The 23,542-nt window shown below is 40.2% G+C and overlaps 2 protein-coding genes across 19 annotated transcripts in view; both read right to left on the reverse strand.

The window, feature by feature from the left end:
• The window catches only part of SYNJ1 (synaptojanin 1), a 50,208-nt gene extending 33,626 nt beyond the window's left edge, over positions 1–16,582 (reverse strand). For 6 of the 18 annotated variants that reach the window (XR_013231920.1, XR_013231921.1, XM_077342566.1 and 3 more), the window contains exons 1-10: positions 16,215–16,558; positions 13,521–13,666; positions 10,156–10,242; positions 9,425–9,692; positions 6,855–7,080; positions 5,216–5,299; positions 3,968–4,029; positions 3,267–3,363; positions 2,057–2,226; positions 896–977 (exon numbers count right to left, since the gene is read on the reverse strand). Coding sequence is in view for 16 of the 18 variants with exons in the window: in XM_077342566.1 (XP_077198681.1) it covers positions 896–977; positions 2,057–2,226; positions 3,267–3,363; positions 3,968–4,029; positions 5,216–5,299; positions 6,855–7,080; positions 9,425–9,692; positions 10,156–10,242; positions 13,521–13,644 (1,200 nt within the window). In the remaining 2 variants the exon portion in view is untranslated. Of the gene's footprint in view, positions 1–895; positions 978–2,056; positions 2,227–3,266; positions 3,364–3,967; positions 4,030–5,208; positions 5,300–6,854; positions 7,081–9,424; positions 9,693–10,155; positions 10,243–13,520; positions 13,667–16,090 lie in introns of those variants that run through there. The other 12 variants (XM_077342557.1, XM_077342561.1, XM_077342560.1 and 9 more) reach the window with 8 other exon arrangements.
• A 4,242-nt stretch (positions 16,583–20,824) lies between these two features.
• The window catches only part of PAXBP1 (PAX3 and PAX7 binding protein 1), a 33,755-nt gene continuing 31,037 nt past the window's right edge, over positions 20,825–23,542 (reverse strand). Inside the window, exons 17-18 of the mRNA XM_077342571.1 lie at positions 23,201–23,355; positions 20,825–22,028 (exon numbers count right to left, since the gene is read on the reverse strand). Of these exons, the coding sequence (XP_077198686.1) occupies positions 21,911–22,028; positions 23,201–23,355 (273 nt within the window). The 3' untranslated portion in view covers positions 20,825–21,910. The remainder of the gene's footprint in view (positions 22,029–23,200; positions 23,356–23,542) is intronic.

The following is a 23,542-nucleotide window of genomic DNA, read 5'->3' on the forward strand; positions in this document are numbered from 1 at the left end:
TAGGCTGAGCGGGAGGTTGGACTAGATGACCTGTATGGCTCCTTCCAACTCTATGATTCTATAACATAATGGTATATTAATCTGTACTGTGGTCAATTCAATCAATTCAATATTCAATATTATTTTGGCAGTAGAACTCAGTCTCTGTAAGTCTTAATCAAAGAAAATTCTTTCCCAACACCTGATGACAAAGATTCCTCAACTAGAAATGCCAGAGATTACATGTGGGACTTTCTGCACACTGGCCCTATGCCTTTCTTCCATGGTTTCAATAGCAACAGTCATGGGATGTAGGGTTGTCAGGTCCCATTGGCCACCGGCAAGGGATAGGGTGGTAGGGCTGCCAGACGCAGGTTGTCAAACTCCAGAAGATTGGAGGATGGAACCTGGGGAGGACAGGGTGCTATAGAGTCCACTCTCCATTGCAGCCATTTTTCTCCAGATGAACTGTAATTCCAGGAAATCCCCAGTTTCCACCTGGAGGTTGGCATCAGAAGTAAAACCTGACATCTCACCAATTACTGAAATTTCAACTTTGAAAAATTAATTTCCCTCCCAATGGTATAAAACTACTTTTCTAAGTAGTCACTACTTTGTCTTGAAAATGGAAGCTTAAGCCTACAACCTTTATGCCATAAAATTAAAAGAACTTTCATTATGGTAGTAAACTGCATACTGAAGTAGCAGAGAAAAGTTTGCACAAAACAACCTGCATTTAAATTGTATGGATTCTCTCAGAAGAATATGAATTGCATTATAGGTATTTTGTTGAAGTCCCTCATGATAAATTTTGGTGAATAAGTTTTAGCCTTCCAAACCATCACATATCATTCAGAGTCACAAGCATAAACAAGCCCACACGTTGTTTCCAGAGCAATATCATTTATATTCCTACCTCTAAGCCAATGAATGCCTGTACACTGTTTGTTCTATCCAGGCAGTCCAAACAGTTTGTTCTGACAGTGCCACTCTGATACCTGTACAACAGAATAAGAAGGAAAACTGGAAACCCTGCACAAATAACACCTAAACACAGTTTTCAGGCAAGGCACTAAACAGAAATATCATGACAACGAAAATTATTTATTTAAGGCTTGTAGACAGGATAGTGTCAACTATACTGTTGGGCTGCTTGGCAGAAAGAAAAGTTCTATATTAAAAATGTAAATGTAGCTGAAGCAAACTTAGTTATAGCCCTGGCTCTCATTGAGGTCAGGTAATTTACTTAGGGCCAGGGATTCTTAGCTGATTTGCAGTGCTCGATTGAAGAGAGTCAGTCCCTCAGATACGTAGGGGCCCAAACCACGTAAGGCCTTAAAAAGTTAAAGCCAAAACCTTGAATCAGATCTGGAATTCAACTGGTAGCCAATGAAGCTGGTCTTATGTGGGCTCTCCATGGCATCCATGAAGAAGAGGAAGAGGAAGAGGAAGAGGAAGAAGAAGAAAGAAGAAAGAAGAAGAAGAAAGAAGAAGAAAGAAGGAGAAAGAAGGAGAAAGAAGGAGAAAGAAGAAGAAGAAAGAAGAAGAAGAAAGAAGAAGAAGAAAGAAGAAGAAGAAAGAAGAAGAGTTGGTTTTTATATGCCGCTTTTCCCTACCTGAAGGAGGCTCAAAGCAGCTTAGAGTTGCCTTCCCATTCCTCTCCCCACAACAGACACCCTGTGGGGTGGGTGAGGCTGAGAGAGCCCTGATATCACTGCTCGGTCAGAACAGTTTTATCAGTGCCGTGGCGAGCCCAAGGTCACCCAGCTGGCTGCATGTGGGGGAGTGCAGAATCGAACCCGGTATGCCAGATTAGTAATCCGCAGTCCTAACCACTACACCAAACTGGCTCTCATGAAGATTCCCATTGGAGAGTGAGCATGCATGGTTAAGAAGTAAGACATGTTATGTCCATTCCAACCTACTTATACAAGAGCAGATGACTCACTCTAGTTTACTGTTCCACTTTTTTTTTAAGTCTATCTTTTCTTCACATATTTCTGCTGTCTTTGCAAGAACGGAGAACACCTAAATAAGAAACATTTTTTTATTCTGCAAAGTAAAAGAAAATACAAACCTTTGGATTTCCTTTCCGTCAAAGTAAAAAAACCCGCAGTCTAAGAATTTCTGGATTTGTGGTTTAAGAACACTATGTAGCTTTTCTGCTTTTCCACCTCTGACCATTTGATGGTAATCAAAATTCACCATCTGGATGTCATGCACGTGTTCAGATGCTTTCAAATGGTTCTGATGAGGGAAAAGGGAAGAAAACTCAGTACTAACAAGAAACAAGAGTATCACAAAACCTAAGCATTCTACTAAATGAATTTATTCAGCTACCCTTTATTAATACTCAACAACTTTTTAATATCATGTTAATATATAAACATACTTTTGCTCAAAAATAATTCACATTTTACATAGTCCCTTATGTGGCTGATCTACAAAAGTACTTTCCCTTTATTAAAGTCTTTTGTGGGAGATCTGAAATAGCACCTTGACTTTCATAAAACATATATTAACTGATCCTTGGTATACTGCTAATGATGCTGGATCCTGTCCAAAGTTGCTACTTCACAAGCAGAATGAACTTCCAATCATACAAGGGATAGTTTGTGCCTTCTTTGCCTATCTTCTGTATACTGCATGCCATACTGTTCCTTGAGACTTTCCAGACGGTTAAGATTTATTTCCAATATTTTTACATCAGATTTCAACAACATGAACTGTTCCTATTCACAAAACATGATTTTTCTCTATCAGCTTCTAAGTTCTATAGATTCTACTCATCTGAAATTACTCACCCATGGAGCATAACAAGCTACTTTTGAAATCAAAGGTTGTTTCAAATGCTCTTCATGAAACAAAATGATTTGCAGGTCAAAAACAAACACTGAAAGCCTGATGCGGAGTAGTACAAGCTCTTTGGCAAGAGTCTATGCCTCTCTATATTCGGGATGATTTTCTGTTCTGGATTGAATGGAGTGTTGGGACCACACATCCCACCATTTCCTAGGAGTACGGCTGCTTCATATTAAAGGGCCAGTTAAAAGCTTTCTTACCCCCAATGGGGTGCTAGATCTCTTCCCCTACAGATAACACTTTCTTCTCTAAAGGTAGTTCTACCTCAAGGTAATTTTTATCAAACGAATCAAGATTTAATATGCTTATCCTTACTGAAGCAATTGTAGTTAACCAGTAACTGAACTTGTTTTGTCCTTGTTTTGATTTACATTATCCTAGCATTCAACATCATATTTAAATAAATAAATTTATAAAAGTTGTACCTGAAATGCTTTGCTAAGCATATGCTCTCCTTCTTTTGACCCAAGAAGATTGACAATTATTTGTTTGCCATGTATATTTTTAAGGGTATGAAAATGCCTACAGGACAAAAATAGCCATTAGGTTTGAAATTAGTAAATTATGCACACCAAAAATTCTGAATATGCCAATAATTTCAACAACTTAAACAAACCCAAATGCAAAAATCTACAAACTAAAAGGTAGGATTTTTGTCCAAGATTTTTGCATTTACATTGTAGACAGCTTCCATGCAACATAAAATCCACTCTTAGCAGAAGGTATGTCAGATACTCAGCTAAAACTGCATGATAAAATGAAATATTACTTTCAAAACTTAACAACCTTCTTTTAAGCTTCTTGAATTCCCATTATAAAACATTTACCTTGGGCCAGTAATATACATGCTTGCTGCTTAAAACTGCTATGCAGAGAAATTATGATGACCCTGTAGGTTTTTCAAGAGCAACCCTGGACTTCTTTGATGGTCTCTCACCCAAATACTACCAGGGCTGACTCTGCTTAACTTCTGAGATCTGATGAGATCAGGCTAGCCTAGACCATTCAGGTGTGGGCATATGGATTTATTACATTAAAGTTCCGCAGAACTGCTCATAACATTAAAAGGATTTGCAGAAATATGGAAAGACAAACTGACTACAGGAAGGGAAAAAAAGATTTTTACCTATCAAATGCAGGTGCATTTGCTTCAAATCCCCTTGACATTCTGACACGATGAGATCCCACCTTGGAGAGGATTATAGAATTAATTTCTTCAACACAAGACTTATGTACTCCTCAAAAGCCTTCTAATATATATTTATGATAGCACCCAAAATCTCTAGACCATGGGTCCCTAACTACTTTGAGCCCATGGAACCTTTGTAAATTTGAGAGGGGGTGGTGAGTGACATTCCAAGATGGATGCCACAGGATGTGGGGGCCAAACCTAAAACGGCTCACACAGATAAAACACAATACTTCTCTCCTTGCTTCACAACAAACTGAAGATGGGGAAGAAAAAGGAAGAAGAGCCCAGGGGAGAGGAAGGATGAAAATGGAGGAGGAATAAAAGGGTATCCTGAGGGGGGGCGGGAAAGCAAAGGTGCTTACCATCTTCCTGATCCTACAACAGCTGTGGCCGCTATTCCAGCTGTGAAAACTCTTTTAATCAGAATGAGGCTAGCCAGTAACAAACCCTGCTTTATAATGGCCAGCCTACTTTTGAAAAAGCTCAACAGGTTCCAGGGGAGGCACTGAGGAGGAAGGGGCAACCCTTCAAACTCAGTTGCCACACTAGAGAACCTTGTCCTAGATAATGCAGAATAACTTTAAAACTTTATTCCCTGTCCCAATTCTTAATATAAAATCACATGAATGGTGAAAGGGAGGGGGATTTGGTAGATTCATTTCCTATTCTACAGAACTGACTCAGTTGCTTATTAGCTATGCATTTTTTGTTTAGCAAAATCAGCACACAAGGCATTTTTTAACCAAAATAGCATATTACTTTTCTTGCAAGACCATTTGTTTTACTTTCATTGTTTAATCAAAGTAAGAATAAAAAAACGATAAGGCAAGAGTAACTAGAAACTTCTATTACTGAGATACAAGTTACGCGAGAAGAAAAACCTTTTGAATCAACTTTGAAAGAAATCCTAAACAGATCTACCCAGAATCCTACTCATGTCTATTCACTAAAGTTTACTTCCAGGAAAATATCCTGAGGATTGCAATGCTATGTTTTATAAAACCCACCCATTAAAACTTAGGAAAACACTTATTTAGTTTCCTATATGCGCTAAAATTCTTTAAAATACATTCTGCAATGTGTTCTCTTAAGATCAATGAATATTAATTCCTGAATGAGAAAGTAAAAGACACTTGTTTATGGGGAGAGAGGTTGTAATAGAAAAATATATAAACCTCATACTTGTAAACCAGGTTGCTCCCAAAATAATGGAACAGATCCACGAATTTGTATAAAGGATGACACGCATTCATCAAGAAAAATCACCTGACCAAAATAAATAAAAGTATGGCATTAGTCTTTTCAGGCAAATCTGCACAACTCTGCCTACATAATGAACTCTACACAAAATTTTGCAGAAAGTATTCTATGTCATGTCCATGCATATTTAAAACTTGATCTAGAGATTAAACAGATACATTCTTTTGGATTAAATGATAAATTGATGCTGATTTTAAAAATTAATTAATGTATCGTTATACAAAGTGATAAAAAGGCTCATTTTTTATAAAAAGGCTAAATTTTTAATTGTATAGATGAAATAATCTCTATGCAATAAAAGAAACAATATAATCCGATGAGCTCCCATCTATAGTATTCCAGTACTTCGCCTATAATGAGTGCTTTCCAGGTACATACAATCACCATCTCCATCCATTTTTAATCAAAGAACAAAGTTTAACTCCAGGGGCATCTTTAAGACAGACACATTTTTATTCAAGGTATAAGTTTTCATATGCATGCTTACATCAGATATATGAACAATGTGTTCCTGGACTCTAACTTTGTTCTGTTGTTTCAGACCAACATGGCCACACACTTGAATCTATTTATAATCGTGGTTCACAGTGCATTTGATTGACTGTATTCCTAGTCATACAGGGGAAAGGCAAACCTCTGTCTTTTGAGCAACTGATCTTCAATGTGACTTTAAAATAATCTATAAAAAGGATCTGATTATTTTAAATCTTGAAACACAACTTGACCTGCCACTTCTGTGCATTCTTCAGTTAGCATCTGGACAGAAGCATTGCAATGTTCTCTTTCTGAGACTAGGGTTGGGCGTTTTGGTGCCTGAAGCAGCCAGTCTCTCCAAGCGCAGCCAGCGCCATAGGAGAGGAGGAGAGATGTGGGTGTCATCTCCTTCCTCCCCCCCCCCGCAGCGTGGCGCTGGCTGTGCCAGGAGAGACCGGCCGCTTTGGGCGCCAAAGCACCCAACCCTATCTGGGACTGTTGTTCAAAGGTGTTAGAAATGAACAAGTACTATAAAATGCAACAGTCAGAATTTTAAGTGACGCTTACTATACAGAGCATGTAACAGTATAACAGTACTGTATAACAGTAGTACTTGTCTAGCTTCACTGGTCACCAGTCCTGGGCCCAACTCAAAGTGCCTTTAAAATCCTAAACTTTCTCACTTCCAGATACCTTCAAGGACTACCTCTTCACCTACTAAGCAACCCAAACTTAGTTCAAGATCCGAAGTCCCTCCACCTTTTGAGGTACATGGGTGAGCACTTTCAATCTTCCATCACTGATATGCCACAGTTCCTTGGAAGCTCAATGTTTTCATTAATGTGCGGTGTTTCATTTATTTATGATTTTAAACCAAAGAAGAATGCAAGTCATAATCTGAGATCTGAAGCAGCCCTTTCAAATATTCACATCTGAGCAGTGCAATTTAGTATAATGTTAGGACATGTGTTTGCCATTGACAAGAAGTGATATATATGAATGCTATACTAGTATCAAAAAATGAACAGTTATAATCTCCTAGTACTATACCTCATATAGATTTATACATTTATACACTTATTCATACCTGCTCAGTTTCAACAAAATTAGCTACATGACCATCGTCATTTGTTCCTCGAACATTAAATCTAGTTCCAGCTCGCTCACAGCTCAGTCGTGAAATAATGCAAGCCTTCGCCTGTTTATGTGCTGCATAAATTGTTCGGATCTCAACACCCCCACACATGAGGCGCAGCAACCAGTCATCACAATTCACACCATAGTGTTTCAGATGCAAGTGCAGCGACTGGTTCCTATTGAAGAAGTGATATAGCATGAGTAAAATGATTTGGAACAGTTCAGTGCATCTAGTTTCTCTGTACAGGACAAACTGTCTCTTCCAATAGCAGTATGACAGGATGAGAATTTCCTACAATGTCCAAGTATCTGTTAACTGTTTAAAATGTTTTGAACTTAAATCTTGCAAAAATAAAGTGATTACGGTGATTCACATGGAAAATTGATCCCACATGACCAAGGATTCTTCCATTCATAACAGATTTACAAGTGCTATGAGAGACACAAACCTATGGCCTTGACCAGTAACCCTGAGAAGGATGCAGTTGTGTTCCCCTATTCTAAACAATTACCCAGATACTGATCCTGAGTGTTTAATGTCAGAGAACTCACCAAGATATGACACTGTGCAAACCAAAGGAGTAAAACTTCAGTCCTAAGTGTGGTCCCTTAAAAAGAAGTACATTAATTGGGGGAGGGGGGTAGTCTTCAGAATAAATGAGTTTCTGTTTTCAATTACCACCTTTCAGTTACCACTCCATATGGCTACTACTGTTTCAAATATATTTAGTTACAATCTAAGATTAGCTCTGTTTTTCTTCTACATGGCCAATAGTAGGTTCTTATCCCACTCCAGCAAAGCACAGTACACGACTAAAGTGAAGAGGCAGGCCAGTACACACAGAAAAGCCATGTGTTCACACTGAAGCTGCTGCTCATCCTTTGGTCCTGATGCCTTATAAATTCTCAGAAGTATTTTTGGACAATATAGTCTGCACACAGATTCATTCAAGAGCCTGTATCCAAGAATAATTGTACTATTCAGAACATAATTTAGTTAATTATTAAATAAGATCTTAAGCTCCACAATTCTAAAATACATAACATGAACATACTTCCACAGATTAAAGCTGGGGTAGTCAAACTGCAGCCCTCCAGATGTCCATGGACTACAATTCCCAGGAGCCCCTGCCAGCTTTTGCTGGCAGGGCTGCTCTTGGAAATTGTAGTCCATGGACATCTGGAGGGCTGCAGTTTGACTACCCCTGGATTAAGGCATATCAAAATATCGTTATGTCAGAAGCATATAAAAATGTGATTAACAATTCTTAGGTTTTTATGCAGGTTCTAATATTGCAGCATATAAATACAAGAAAATGGATCCAAGTGTAGTACTGAAAATTCTACTTTTATTATTTTTTTTTAGTAAGTGTCCTTGCTTTATAGCTAGAAATGCTGCTTATTCTTCATAATTTTTTTACAAATCTCTGACAGAAGCATCTATGTGTTGTGGGGTACTGACCTGGCTATACTCAGTCGCACTCAAATTTTCTAGTCTATCTTCAACACCACAAGAATTAGAAACTTGCTTATAAAAACATTCCATTCTTTAGACAAGAAATTGTGTGCCCTTGTGCTGCAATTCCATGCTATAAGGTAGGCTTTCTCAACCAGGCTTTCATGAAACCCTGGGGTTTCTTGATGGCCCTGGAAGGGTTTCCCAAATGGATAGGAGTTAATTAATGTTTAATGTATTTTAAAATTTGTTACACATTTATCAGGTGATATGAGCACATATGGTTATGTTGATCCACCCACCCCCCTTCCCAAAATGGCCAATGATGGGCCTAGAGGAGGTGGGAAGGGAAGGGGCCCAGGGTGGGTGTGTACACAGCTATGCTTCCCAACCATATTCTGCACAATCACATTACTTCTGGGGGGGGTTTGAAGCCTGAAGAATGTTTCAGGGGTTTCTCAGTGGTAAAAAAGTAGAGAAAGGCTGCTATAAGGTCACACTCTTGTGCTTTACACAAGAAACAAATTTAACCATTTACCCTTGTATTATAACACTCAAAGCAATACGAAGATAGACCAAGCCTGCATGTCAGGACAGACTCCTATTATCTGATAATTTATTCACTGTATAGTTTGCATTCCATGTCAGTTTTTCTCCCAGATTGGCAAAACATTTCCAGAATAGGTAATAAAGCTCTGCAAAAAGCCTCTCTTCGTTGGATGCAAAGAGCAGCTTTACACTAAATATAGTATTAATGAGTAGGAACACCAATAAAAAAGTAAATTATTGTTTTCCCAACTTGAATTGTCTCAGATTCTAAACTAATATTACTTTGCAATGTTCCATGATCAGTTTTAGTCAAGGCTCAGCAGCTTACTTACATACTATGCATTAGAGCACTGCAGGGCCAACCTCACCAAACTGGTCTTCCCATTAACAGGAAATCCTCATGTCAATGTTGTTTTATTTCTGTTATACTTCAAATGCAATTTCATGCAATTATGGGAAATCTACATATAGATGTAGACATAATGCATTAGGCCTCTTAAATCTTATCAACTCACCAGAAGAACCTGTTATCAGTGCTTTGTTCTTGCATGCTACGATGGGCATTAAGACTAAGATCTAAACTGACCCCAGTCGAAGACCATGCAAAATAAAAGTTTCCTGAGTTCAAAACTTTGCGCACTTCAGAAACACGTTCTTCATCTGATGGATCAATTCGCAATGATATTAGATCAGTGGAAGTAACCCGAAAAACTTCAGATTCCTGAATCTTTCCCACAGACATACATCCTGTGACAAGAACTAGGTAATGTAGCAGTGTGTCTCCTGTAAGAGATGAGCATAGTTGAATGATTATAGTTGAAACTTTCATACAGCTTTTATTTCAGCATTTTCTAGTTTTTACATTCCTTAAAACAGAGCCACATAATTCTGTGTTTTTTAAATATAGGTCACAAACAAAAAAGTCAATGGCATGCAAGCTTTGACATAATTTTCCCCTACACAAATGACAGTCTAGCTTTATCACCCCTTTACTTGCCATGCTAGATCCTAATATACCTGAAATGCCCAACCTTCAAAGTGTTAGCCATATAATACTGGGGATGAGAAGAAAGCAGTTCAGAAAAAAACAACAACTACCAAGCAACAAGCCATGATTTTGTGCTTTACACAAGAATGAGTAATTCATTTGGGATTATATACTAGTATAGGGCCGACAGAAGTATGATATGACAAGCCTGGAAAGTAATCTTATAGCTATCTCCCCAAATTGATTAAATTTACTCACCAAGATTTAACCTTAATACACCTAGAAGTCCATATGCATCCATTACTTTGGAGTACATGTTCTTGATCGCTTCTTTCTCTGCAGATGCTGTTAAATAAATGTCAGACTTCAGAGACATTTTTTCACTTAGAAATGCAATCTAGAATGAATACATTCTATGCCTTGACGCCCAATATTTTAAATTTAAATTGTTCGTAATAACAATAAAAATATTAGTGACAGAGCAATAGGGGTTTTAAACAAAAGGTATAAGTATGTTTTCTGTAGAGAACACACACAGACCCTGATTTTAAACAATTAACATAACACTATAGGTAGATTTCAACTCTCAGAGTGACCACAGCAAATATTTTTATTACACCCTTCTTCCTAAAATCTCAAGGCTGTATGTATGGTTCAGCCCCCCTCCCTTTTTATTCTGATATATCAGTCTTGGAAAAGTAGGTTTAGTGCTGTGTGTAAGGGAGTCTGACCTGGGGTCATCTCTATATCAAAAGGCAACATACCAAATACACTAAGGTGACCAGATTGTCCCACTTTTAGAGGGACATCTGGGGGTATCTGGCAAATTGTACTTAGGTTGAAATTTAAAAATATATATTACAATACTATTTTTGCGTTCTATGAAACTTTTTGTTGCTCCATATAGACCCAATTTTTAATCAAGACCCCCCCCCCCGGTCAATATTGTCCTGCTTTACCAATGTTAAAATCTGGTCACCTTAAAGTACATTCATTTTTTAAGAAAGCATTCAAAAGAACAAAGATATGAAATACTTTTTATGCATATGTGCAGACATGAACTATATTGTTGTGCTAATTCATACAAACATTTATTTCAATTCTCAACAGATCCATTTAACACCAAGGATCCCTAGAGATTTTGTTCTCTCACTTAGTTACATTTCAACAAGTCAAGTACACATGTTATATTGTATCAACAGAAGTACAACATATACATTTTAACCCTAAATTTATTACTAAAGGCTGTCAAGGCATTCCCTTAAAGAGTTGTTTGGTGCTGCAACTCCAAGGTGTTATATTTCACAGACAGGTTGATTCTATCTTCTACTATAGCTGCTGTGGCACAAACTAACAGGAGAAATTCTGTTTTGTAAATGCATTCTAGTTGTATATGTGTGGGATTCAACCCAAAGGTTTGTTTTCTGTCTGGAATCCTGGTTTGTAGAGAAAGCATAAGCTATACTTGTGGTTGAAATCCTATATAAATTTTTACTTCTGCTTTTACAGCAAGCCACTCATTTGCTGGCCACGCATAAGGAAAGGAAGAGGAATGTGAGCTATAGCAGTGGTCCCCAACCTTTTTATCACCGGGGACCACTCAACGTCTTTTACTGAGGCCCGGGGGGGGGTAGTTTACTCCTCTACTCTCAATGACTGCCGTAACGCTATCTGATCACTATGGTAATGTTTAAACATCCCTTCAAAATAAGATACAGACACACCACAACAATGAACATAAGGAACATTTTATTTTCATGGAAATTTTAACTCATGACAATGACAAATCAATGGGAACCCTGAGCTTGTTTCTCTGCAACGAGATAGTCCCATCTGGGAGTGATGGGAGACAATGATGAAGTAAAGGGCCGGGGGGGGGGGGAAGGCGTCCTTCGGGCCTCACCTCCAATTAGTTGAAGGACCACATGTGGTCCGCAGCCCACAGGTTGGGGATCTCTAAGCTATAGGACCCTGCCTGCGAACTTGTTCAAAAAGCAGTAGGGACTGCTATTATACCTAAAACTACATGTACTGTGCCAGATGTAACAAATTTTAAAAGTTATGAACATAGGACTATTATTTTCAAATACCTTGCTTTACATTAAAACACAGGACAACAGAAGCATGTACAACAGAGGTATTTACTATAAATAAGCATTAGAGGAGAAAGTCACTATCAGCATAGCAAGCTGTTAATGTTAATGAGAATGATGCGGAAACGCAGAATTACCCTAAGCAGGATTTTAAAAGCATTACATTTTGCTAATTCACACAGAGAATGACTAAATGAGATAATACAACCAGTATATTTTCCTTCTTGTTTCATAATACTTTTATATCATTTAGCAAATCCAAACATTAATTAATTCATTACAAGTGGGGCGGACTGCTGAAATTGTTTTTTTCTAACACTACTGATAAAAAGGCTTTGAGCAAATTCTTCCTACTGCAATGCTCAGTCTCAGGATCTGAAGTATAGATGCTTATATTTATCTAAGTGGTATACATTGTGCAGATAACCCTGAACACAGGACTTAATAAAAATGCAAGCATGTTTGAAGTTCATACTGTTTAACTTGTTAAGTGCTTCCCGAAGTATTAATTATGATGGCTTCTTCCTATCACATTGACTTTTTAAAATAGCTGAATGAATTAACATTAAACATACTACTGAAGGAAAATCTGCCTTTTACATTGAACGATGAAGCTGCAAGAACATTCACTAGCATGAAATGCACATTTAGAGTTTGTTATAAATGGTTAAAATGAGAAATGTAAGGTATTTTAAAAAGCAGTAAACCATAAAGAATTTGAAAATGATCATGGCAAATTAACATGTATTACAGTGGATCAACTCTAATGCATAAGGAACACACACATGAACCTGCCTCATGCTGAATCAGAGCAAGGTCAGTATTGTCTACTCAGACTGGCAGCAGCTCTCCACGGTCTCAGGTGGAGGTTTTTCAACATGATCTGCTATGTGATCCTTTTAACGGGTGATGCTACAGATTGAACCTGGGATCTTCTGCATGCCAAGCACATGCTCTACCACTGAGCCATGCCTTCTTCCCAAGACTTAACCATAGCATTGTGTGATTTCTGAACTGATTAATCAGAATTTGCAACTGGCCACCAAATCAGAAATCATGGCTTGAAGCTGGTTTGTGCTACAATTTGGTATGATATATGAATGGGTGCTTGCACAGACATGACTCAGTGCTTCCACTGGGGATACCCTTACCTTTACCTTTATTAATGGGTAGGCATTTCCATTATGGAAAATCAAAACAATCAAGCAGCAATAAACTCATGATTATGGTTTGGGTTCTTAAACTATAATTTGTACAAAACATATCTGGGTATGATTTCTATACTGAGTCAGACTGTCAGAACATGTCTGGTTGTTACCAATAAGCAGGACTACACAACACCAAATCTCAGAAGAAGGAATACAGTAGCATGCAACTCCCTTAAGCAAAGCAGTGTGAAATGTTCACAAGAGTTAGCACAGGAGCAGAACAGACATGGTGACTCAATTGTTCATCTGCTTCCATGTTTCACTGTTACAAGTTTTAATCAGATTAACCATCTGGCCATATTTGTAGAGTTATTTAACTTACAGAGAACAGCCACAGCTCCAGACTCAAACATAAGGCATTCTTCCTTGTTTCTGGTTTCCACGATCACACTGAATGGTGGTGGGTCCAGTTTATGATAGATACGATATCCTTTACTGAAAGCCATTTTCTCTTTGTCAGAGGCAGAACTATGTAATAAAAAAGCCCTGTTGGTGAAAATTTCTCAGAGACATTTACTGTAAAGCATTCTGAAGCCAACTTGCATTTATTTAGCAGTCAAGTACAATGTAACCTTGCAGTTAAGTTTAGTGATGTGGAAAAAACACACAACTAATTGGAATGTTTTTAATGAAGCAACATTCCACTAGCAATCTCAAGAATGTAAAATTTTTAAATCAAGATTAGTCAAGATAACTCAAATTCAAAATAATGAGATAAATGTTACAGTAAAACATGTTTGCAAATAAATTATCAATTCGTTAAAATCTTAAGATAACATGGTTCTGTGATAATAGTTAATTGTTTAGGGTTCAAACAAAATGTGACTCAACTATTAGTTACATCAATAGGGAAGCTTAAATGCATATCTGCTGTCCAAAATATATCCCAAAGCACTGAAGGAACTTCAGTGCAGTCTATGTCTTCTCAATCATATATCATTATTATAGGGAAGTTCAGCTTCTCTACAGCAATTTAATAACTTCCTCGCAGTTGGTTGTATCCTGACACAATACAAGTACAGTCTCCCTCCACAAAAGCTCTTTTGGATAAAATCCTGTGGTCTGTATCAAATTCTACAAACATCACAAACAATATACGAACAATCAAGTTAAATTGCTTGTTCATTACCAGATCCAATAAACGTAGATAATCCAATTAAGTTCAAGAGTAGATGCTCCAGTCTACTAGCATCTGCTCATAACACCACAGCCTACCATCTCAGCCCATAACCCACTATGCCTAACCCCAATTACAATTATTTGCAAGTAAATAACTCAAGCAGCTTAAAATGACAAGCTAGTATACCTACCACTCAGTATTCCTAGTTCTTTGTGTATTTGTAATTCATATGCACAAAGAACAACAGAATGTCCCAGAAAGGCCCAGGTGCAACTGAGCCTACATCTTGTAACAATGAAGGGGAAGTAGCAGAAAAAGAACTGCACAGTCATAAAACTAAAAGCTATGATGTGGACCCAACCAAGGGATAACTAAAGGTGACTGAGCAGCTAGATTCAAATCTGGAGACCAACAAGATTTTCATGGTATAAGCTTTTGAGAGTTAATGTTCCATTCTTCAGATACTCTCAAGCTGAAGGAGAGGTCTGACACTTAAAAATTCATACCCCAAAATCTTGTTGATCTCTAGGTTGCTGCTGGAATCTAGCTATTATACTGCATACTAACATGGCTGCTACCCTCTGGAAATAAAGGCAACAGAATGGCTCTGCTCACTACTCCACCTTCATGCTTTTGTCCCACCCCCAAACCTGCTTGCATATTGAACATAAGATCTGAACTTGTGTTATGTCACATCTAATCAGGTGAGATTTTAAATCTCATAAATTATGTTTTATTATGTTACTATAGTGCAGGGGTGACTAAACCATGGCTCTCCAGATGTCCATGGACTACAATTCCCGTGAACCCTGCCAGCAGCAGGGGCTCATGGGAATTCTAGTCCATGGACATCTGGAGAGCCACAATTTGGCCGCCCCTGCTTAGTGTACCCTACATATACTCAGTCAGGTGTTCCTTGAGCTAAAGAGCAACTAAGCTCAGCTAGAAAACACACAAGACAGATCATAATTCTACATTTGTTTCAGTGTTCCCTGATAAAATACAATTATCCAACCCTTAGCAGAAAACTTCCAGATATTCCTGCTGTTATTCCACACTGGTTTACAAAAATGCAGACTACAACGTACCTATCCGATAGACCAGCCCACAAAACGGACAGAACATACCCATCACAACTTGGAACGGGTACAGCTTATTTTTGCTATGTAAGACTGTACATAAGCAATGCCTCAGGCACCCCTACATATTAAAAGGGCTAATCCTGACTTTACATTGCCTTTAATATATGCTCTTATTGGCAATGCTGTTACCATTGTAATACTTTAGAAACATTTCAGAATTTACCACCAGACTCACTGAAACTTTGTACCGTTAAGTAAAAAAATAAATAAATCAGTTTTTCAATTGACCACAGACAGGAGCACCCGATTACTCAGCTTGACAATTAGGCAACCACAGGGGGCGGGGCTGAAAAAAGGAAGGAGAGGTAAAATCATGTGTACCGCCATTCCTTCCAAGAACTCTTTTTTCTTATTATGCCATTAAGCCTCCCTGTGCAAATACACCAGGCAGCTTCAATGCCGCCGCTCTTTCCCCACTACCAGCGGTGGCGAGGAGACCCTCCCGCGTCCTCCGCCTGTTGCTGGAGGAACCACTTTCCCCGCCCACGCATCCCCGGTGGACGGCTGTGCTGCCTTCCCCACCTCCGCGCCCACTCGCGTACTGAGACCCTCCACCAGAGGAGCGCCCCCCCCCCCCGGGCCTCGGAGAAAGGGGCAAAACGCAACGGCCAGGAGCCGCCGCTCGCTCACGCTGTGAAGGGCAGAACGCAGCCCGGGCGGCTGGCCGGCGACTCCCGCCGGAGGCAGCTGCTGGGAGCGCGAGCGGCAGCCTCACGGGCGGCACGGAAAGGGCACCGGGGGCGGGGGGACCCACCGCTCCTAGGCGCGGAAGACCCGGCTGCGGGGGCAGAAGAGCGCGAGGACGTCGCGGCGGGGCTCAAGCTGCCTCCATCTTGTGCCGAGGGAACCGCTTGCCCTTCTCCTGAGCAGCCCGGCGGGGAAGGCTCGGCCTCCTTCTGACAGACGGCTCAGACCCGGGCGGAGGGGTGAGCTGGTGACGTCTTGTCTGGCCTCCCCCCTCAGTCCGACTCGGCTTCCCTCACCGGCTCCTTCGCCACCTGCAGGGGCGCTTGTGACTGCCGCCGCCCGAGGCGGATACTTCACTTCCTCTCTGGCCAGGCCCCGCTTCCGCATAGCAACGCACCCACACCGGAAGTGGCCGAGGAAGAACAAAGGGGGTGCGAGCGGCGGCTGGGGGCGGGGCTGAGCGTGTCTGCTCGCGTGCCGGGGGCGGGGCGTTGGCCTTTGGTTTGTCTTCGCCGCTTTAGGGCGTTTTTTTTCTCACGGTGTTCGAATCTTGACTTCTCACTGACGCTTCCCTGCCTGTTCCAGGCGGCTTTCCCAGACACGAGGGGACGAGAGGGAGAGGGAGGGAGCGGGGGAAAGCGTCGGGGACGAGGCTGGCGGTCCGAAGGCGAAGGGCCTTGGGGCGACGCCGCTCTCTCCCCTGTCGCCTTCCCGCCTCGAAGAGAGAAGGGGGGTTGCGTGCTTGCCTCAAAGAGCCGGCGGCCTTGGCGGGACGGGTCTTCCGGCGAGTGACTGAAGGCGGTGCGGATGTTAAAATCACGACTAATATCCCACCGGGACGGCCTGAGGGAAGTTTCGCAGGAAGTCCTTCCTCTTTCGCCGATTAATGGAGCGCAGTCTTGTTTTTAATCCCTTCCTCCCAGTGCTCTTAGAGGAATCCATAAAGCGGAGGATTTCGCGTTATTTTCCCCGTGCGTCATAAAGAGGATGCCTTCCCACCTTCCTTATATGGAAATTTTAATAATAATTGATGAGTTGCTGATTCTCCAGACATGTTTGATCTCCCTGCCAGGGCTATGTTGCAAATTCAGTAAATTAGGACTATGTCAATTACATTCCTTTTGAATCTTTTTTGCTTTACTGTTTCAAGGATTCCTAGAAACTGATGGGTTAACAGCTGCATGTTCATTTTTAAAAAAATCTTGGCATGTTTGCTTTATGTCTAAAGGTGGCTGCTGGGTAATTCCAAAGTTTCCATTCTTAAACCATTAGTGACATTTTTTAAAGGGACCAATAGCACCTTTAAGACCAACAAAGATTTATTCCAGTTGAGCTTTTGAGTGCATGCACTCTTCCTCAGGCTAATGAACAACCATCATAACTGTGGAGATATAAGGCAAAAGCAAATTGTGGCAAATTAATAAACTGTGTCATAATATCCCAAATGAAGCCATATGATGCCATGTAATTCAATGTGCACTGCCTTCAGTGTGATTACGACAAAGAGCGTTAGGATTCTAGTGAATGTCTTGTTCTATTTTGGGGCTGACACTTTGTAACAGATAAAGGTGCCAGAATTACATTTGCCCAGCAGTTGTGTGTGTTCGGTTGTATCTATTTAAAACACTTCTATGCTGCCTTTCCACCAAAATAGGTCCCCAAGGTGGTGAACAATAGAATACCAAGCCATTAAAACATCATTTAAAATTATATGAAATGTATTAACAAATAAAACACACACAATAGTTTAAGAACAAAAGCCAAAAAGCCTTTACTTGCTAGTGGCAGAAAACAATACAGAAATATGAATTTCTCCAGGGAAGGAAATCCACAGGATCAGTGTCATGAATGCCAAAGCCTTTTCTTGGGCAGCCACCTGATACTGGGGGTACCAAAAAGCAGGGCTTCTGAAGGTGGCTGGATAGGCAGATTCATATAGGAATAGATGGTCATTAAGAAACGCTTGCTTCAAGCCATATGGGGCTTTAAAGGCTGTATTAGACTGACGTGGTATGTCCCTACAACTCAAGTAAACATTCTGGTTACAGCATTCTGTGCCAATTAGAGCTTCTAGCCTGTCTTCAGCACATGTACAGCACATTGTAGTAATCTAAACATGATCAGGGCATACACAATAGCAACATTTTTTACCCAGCCACAGCTAGTGAACTCCCCCAGCCCTGTTATTATTTGTTTATCCAACACAACAATGCCCAAGCTATAAATCTGCTGCTTTGCGGGGAGTAGAGTTTCATCCAGTTCAGCCTAGATAGGCTGAAAGCTAATGACATGCACCCTAAGACCATTTAATCCCATATATCCCATTTCCTGGCTCAAACCTCCCTATGTGTAGCACCATCATTTTTGTATGGAGTAAGTTTCTGTTAGCCCTGATCCATCCCAAAACTGCCTTAAGGCACCTATTCATGGTTTCCATTGCCTCCCAATGTGACATGAAGCATCATTGCATATTCTTGTAGTGGTGTCACATAAATGTTGAAAAGCAAAGGGGCAAGACAGAAACCTGTAGAACTTGTTAGACCTGAGGCTAAGAATGGAGCATCACTTTCCCCAACACTACTATCTGAAGCCTACCTTGAAGGGAGGACCAAAACCCCTGCAAAACAACACCTTCAAATGCAAAGTCCCTTTAAAGCAGTGGTCCCTAAACTTTTTATCACTGAGGACTGGTCAATGCTTGACAATTTTACTGAGGCCCGGGGGGGGGTAGTCTTTTGCCGAGGGACGTCACTGCTGCCGCCTGAGCCCCTGCTCCACTTGCTTTCTCGACAGTGGTGGAGGGTGCCAGCAGCAGCTGCGCAGTGCCACACTGAGGGGGAGCCCCAGCCATGGCGGCTGCTGAAGAGCACCAAAGGTGAGCCGGTGGCAGAGTGGCAAGGCAGCCCCTGAGGCAGCAGCCAGGGAGGATGAGGTGGAGCCACGGCCCGGCACCAGTCTCTGGACCAGGGGTTGAGGACCACTGCTCTAAAGGATGCCATGATTCTTGGGATCAAAAAGCTGTTGAAAGGCAGGGTCATAGTACATCTGTCTCTTGGCACAGGTCATCTACCATGGCAACCAAGGCCATATCAGTCCTATAACCAGGCCTGTCAACTGACCCAAACAATCCACTTCAATTAAAAGTCCCTGAAGTTGCCCAGACACCGCTCATTCAATAATTTTGCTCCAAGATAGTATATTAGAGCCGGGAATATAATTGTTATATTTCTATACTGCCCTCCCTTGCGGTATATGCAGGTTTCTTTAGGAGTGAATACACCACTAACCTACTTCAAGGCAGTAACAACCCTCTTGGGGATGGCATTTACTGTTTCCTAGACCCAATCCACCAATCACTCCTATGCGCCCAACAGATTTAAGCAGTCAAGGAGGGGCAGTTATAAAAGACTTGGTAAGTCTGACTACCAAGCATCCTGTTCACATTCCCAGACTGGTCAGGTTGAAAGGTAACTCCAACTGCTGCCCTGGGACTATTTATTCTGGTCATTACTAAAGTACAATCCAGTTTGGAATGGAGGTGACTTCTACTAAATTCAGCAAAAAAGTTGCAGTGGGCTAGAACGAAATAGACCCAACCCAACCACCTGTAAGAGTCCTATTAGTCTATACTGTTCAGTTGCAAGTGTTGAAATGGTGTTCCTTCTTCAGAGTAAACTTTAAAATTAAGCTCTAGCTCAAGCTTTAGTGGATTCATCCACCTCCACAGTCATGCTACCTGTCTTACTTGTCTTACATCTGAAAAGGAGTGCCCAAGAACAATCATGTCATTTGCTTGGAACATTTTTCTATTCTTGATGCCAAGAATAGTGGCCATATCAGCAGAAAAATCCCAATACGTAGGTGAGGGTCATCTTAATCTCCACATGTCTGCAGTGTCTGGGTATCCCTCTGAGTCTGAGCCCAGCATGTAATGATCTGTCCATGACAGGGGGATCATCTTCAATTCCCCCTATCTTCAGATTTCCTTCTTCCGGCCCAGTACTTAACACCCGGTCAAAAATGTAGTATGTGAGGCCTATTACCACCTGACATGGGCCATGGTTGTCATGGAGACCATGCAATCCTAAACTATTGACATTTGCAAGTTCTCAAAAAAATAATGTTTTAGTAACATTTCACAAATGATGAAAGTTTTATTTTAAAATAATCTTTGTGGTACAACTTTAACATGCAAAAGCATGTTTAACTTTTAGCTGAATTGTGTGCACTGCCATGGATCCTTGAAATCTTATTGGAATTTGCAGGCATTGAAAGGCCAATTACACAATATAATGTCTTTAGTATCTATCCTCACAAAATGTTAAGGTTGCAAATCTATGTCCCTGAAGGGAAACTCGCTGAGCATAGTGGGACTGATTTTCAGCTGAATATGCATAGGCTCATAAATTGTTTGTTATTAGTTTGACAAAAGGCATTTGGGTTAAAAATTATTAGGTGGGTTACATCAGACAAATTGGGGTTATCCAAAAAAACTTTGCTACCTTGGAGCTTCAGGTAATTTATGAACCAATAGTACCAGTCACAACGTAGGTCTCTGGGGAATTCTGCTATCTTTCACTGGAAAAGCTGTCTGATTATTCCAACCCTTTACCTTGCTGTTGAGTCTAGCTGGCCATAAAACATATTCAGTGCAAATAATTCAGAAAAGTGACCCAATGTGTTCAAAAAGCAGACTGTACATTTAATATTTTCTTTACATCACATGACAAGGAGCATCATGAAATACAATGATCCACTATTATTCAGTATTCCAAGTATAATTTCAGTACTATACTTTCTCAAGTATAAAGAAATACACCTTAAAATAAACGAGGCTATCAACCACCCTGACAATGACAGGGCTCTGCAGAAGTCAAACAAATCTCAATAGCAACATGGCTCTTAAAGGTAAGATTATTCTTTAAAAAATTATCAAGCAATTGATGTAAACCTTCTGGAATATTCAATGTGCTCATAACATTTATGTTATGTAGGCTGGGGCCTTTAATATTCTGAATTAAGAAACCTGTGAGGAATATACTCCTGATATGAGATAAACGGACTTAAAATATATATACATCATCATAAAATTTAACAATTTGAGTTAGCAGGTTTTTGTTTTCAGAACAAGAATCCAAAATGTATGGCTGAAATATTTTCATTCAAAAGACTTTCCCTGGATATATGGAAAAAAATATTACCATTAATTGTAAACTATTATGAAGGGGACTGAATAATAAAAAAACCCACTATTGGCTGAATGTAGCTGTTAATGTTCAGCTATTTCTGCAATCTATAAATGTATGTCCAATAACATTTTGTAAGCTTTTTCACTCTTGGGGATCATATCACACTCACCATTTTTTTTAAACAACACAGTTCATTTTATTACCAAATTTAAGCAACTCAGAAGTTTGATTTTGAAAGAAGACACTTATTTTAAATAAAAACCGGAGGCTATACATATTTGCATCTAAACAGTTAATGAATTTTATAATATACAACTTCCAGTTACCTACTGGACAGTTAAGTGAAGTGATGGCCACCATGGGAGTATAAAAGTTGTCTGTAAACAAGATGTAGATGAAAGTTTTTCTGGATTCTCTTTCCAGCTTTCTTAAAGACACAAGTACTTGTTACAGATGATGTGTATAAGAATGCACTTTGTATTAAAACACAATTGTTTACAGATTAAGAAAACTTTACATATGTACAAAATTACACTTCAGGAATGATTTTTGAAGTCCAGATTTCTGGCAATATTTATTTCCCTTCAATTAAAATTTTTAATTCTTTAATGTTATGCTCATTTGCAACTATTACAGCATGGTCCAGTGCTCGAATACTTGCTAGCAGTTTTATTATCTGTTTTATATGCTCCCTAAGAAGAAAGAAAAGAACGGTTAACAGTTTTACACCCGGCAATTAATGTTAACAAACTTGCGTTATTCATGAAATACTGGGTCTGACTACACTATACCTCAGTCCACCAGGTCGGGATCAGGACTGAAAAGGCCCTGATACTGGTTGAGGCTAGGCGAACCTCCTTTGGACTGGGTGCTGCCAACAATTTCATACATGCAGAGTGTAATGCCCTATAAGGGGTATAAGGAGGCAGGCAGCCCTGCAGATATAAGGGGCCCAAGACCATGGATGGCCTTAAAGGTTAAAACCAAAACCTTGGACCTGATCCAGGCCACAACCGGTAACCAATGCAGTTGCCTCAGCACTGGCTGGATGTGAGCCCTCCAAGATGTTCCTATGAGAACCCTAGAAGCTGCATTTTGCACCAGTTGTAATTTCCTGGTCAGGGACAAGGACAGGCCAGCATAGAGCAAGTTACTGAAGTCTAGCCTGGAGGTGACCGTTGCACGGATAACTGTAGCCCAGCAGTCTGATGACTGGCAGGGCACTAGAAGCTTTGCTTGGCGTAGATGGGAAAATGCCATGCATACTACTTCTGTGACCTGAGTCTCCATGGAAAGGCATCCAGAATCACTCCCAAATCCCTGGCTAAGGGCAAGATGGTAATTTGCACCCCAGCCTAGATAGGAAGGCACATTTCCTGATTTGCCACTTTCCTGCCCAGCCTCAGGACCTCCCTGCCCAGCCTCAGGACCTCCATCTTGGAGAGATTAAGTTTCAGGCAACTCTGCTCTAACCATCCAGCTACGGCTTCCAAACCACTGGCAAATGTATTGGGGGGGTGGTTCTATCCGGATGGCCGTCCATTAGGAGATAGACTAAGTGTGCAATCGGAGGCCACTGCATTGTAACTGATTAGTTCTGATTGTCTGTAAACTACTTTGTGAATGTGAGTACAGTGTATAAATATTCAAAATCAAGAGGATTCTGAAAATTCTCTTCCTGCAGCCTCTTCAGAATGGCGTATAACTCTGTTGCTGAGGGTTTTTTCTTTTAGACAATGCATGGGGAAAGAAGAGACTGCATTGCTCTTGGTTGCGTATGACCCTTTAAATTCTAGCCATTGTGTTGGAGATCTATTTTTGTTACCTATGTAAAGAGCTGAAACATGATGTAAAAATAGGTTACCTTGCATTTCTTTTTTCTACATCAGAGCATCCAATGCTGTTTCGGTATACAGTATCAGCAAGATGAACAAGGTATCTACAGAGATTTTCTAAATGTGATATTGTTTTATTTCCTTTAAGGTTCGTGAACCACTGTTTAGGGAAGCAGCTAATTACCTAGAAAATAGAACAGGAAGAAAGAGGACCAGAACACAAGATTAAGCAAGCAATAAGTCTGGCTATCTGTAATAAAGAACACCTTTGAAAAGAATGGCTATGTTAGCATACAAATTCAATACATAAAATAAAGGTGTCTTCTTTGCATCATATGGATAACAGCAGTCAAAAAGGTACATTTTCCCAT

This window comes from Paroedura picta, chromosome 6 (assembly GCF_049243985.1).
Source record: "Paroedura picta isolate Pp20150507F chromosome 6, Ppicta_v3.0, whole genome shotgun sequence".
NCBI lineage: Eukaryota > Metazoa > Chordata > Lepidosauria > Squamata > Gekkonidae > Paroedura > Paroedura picta.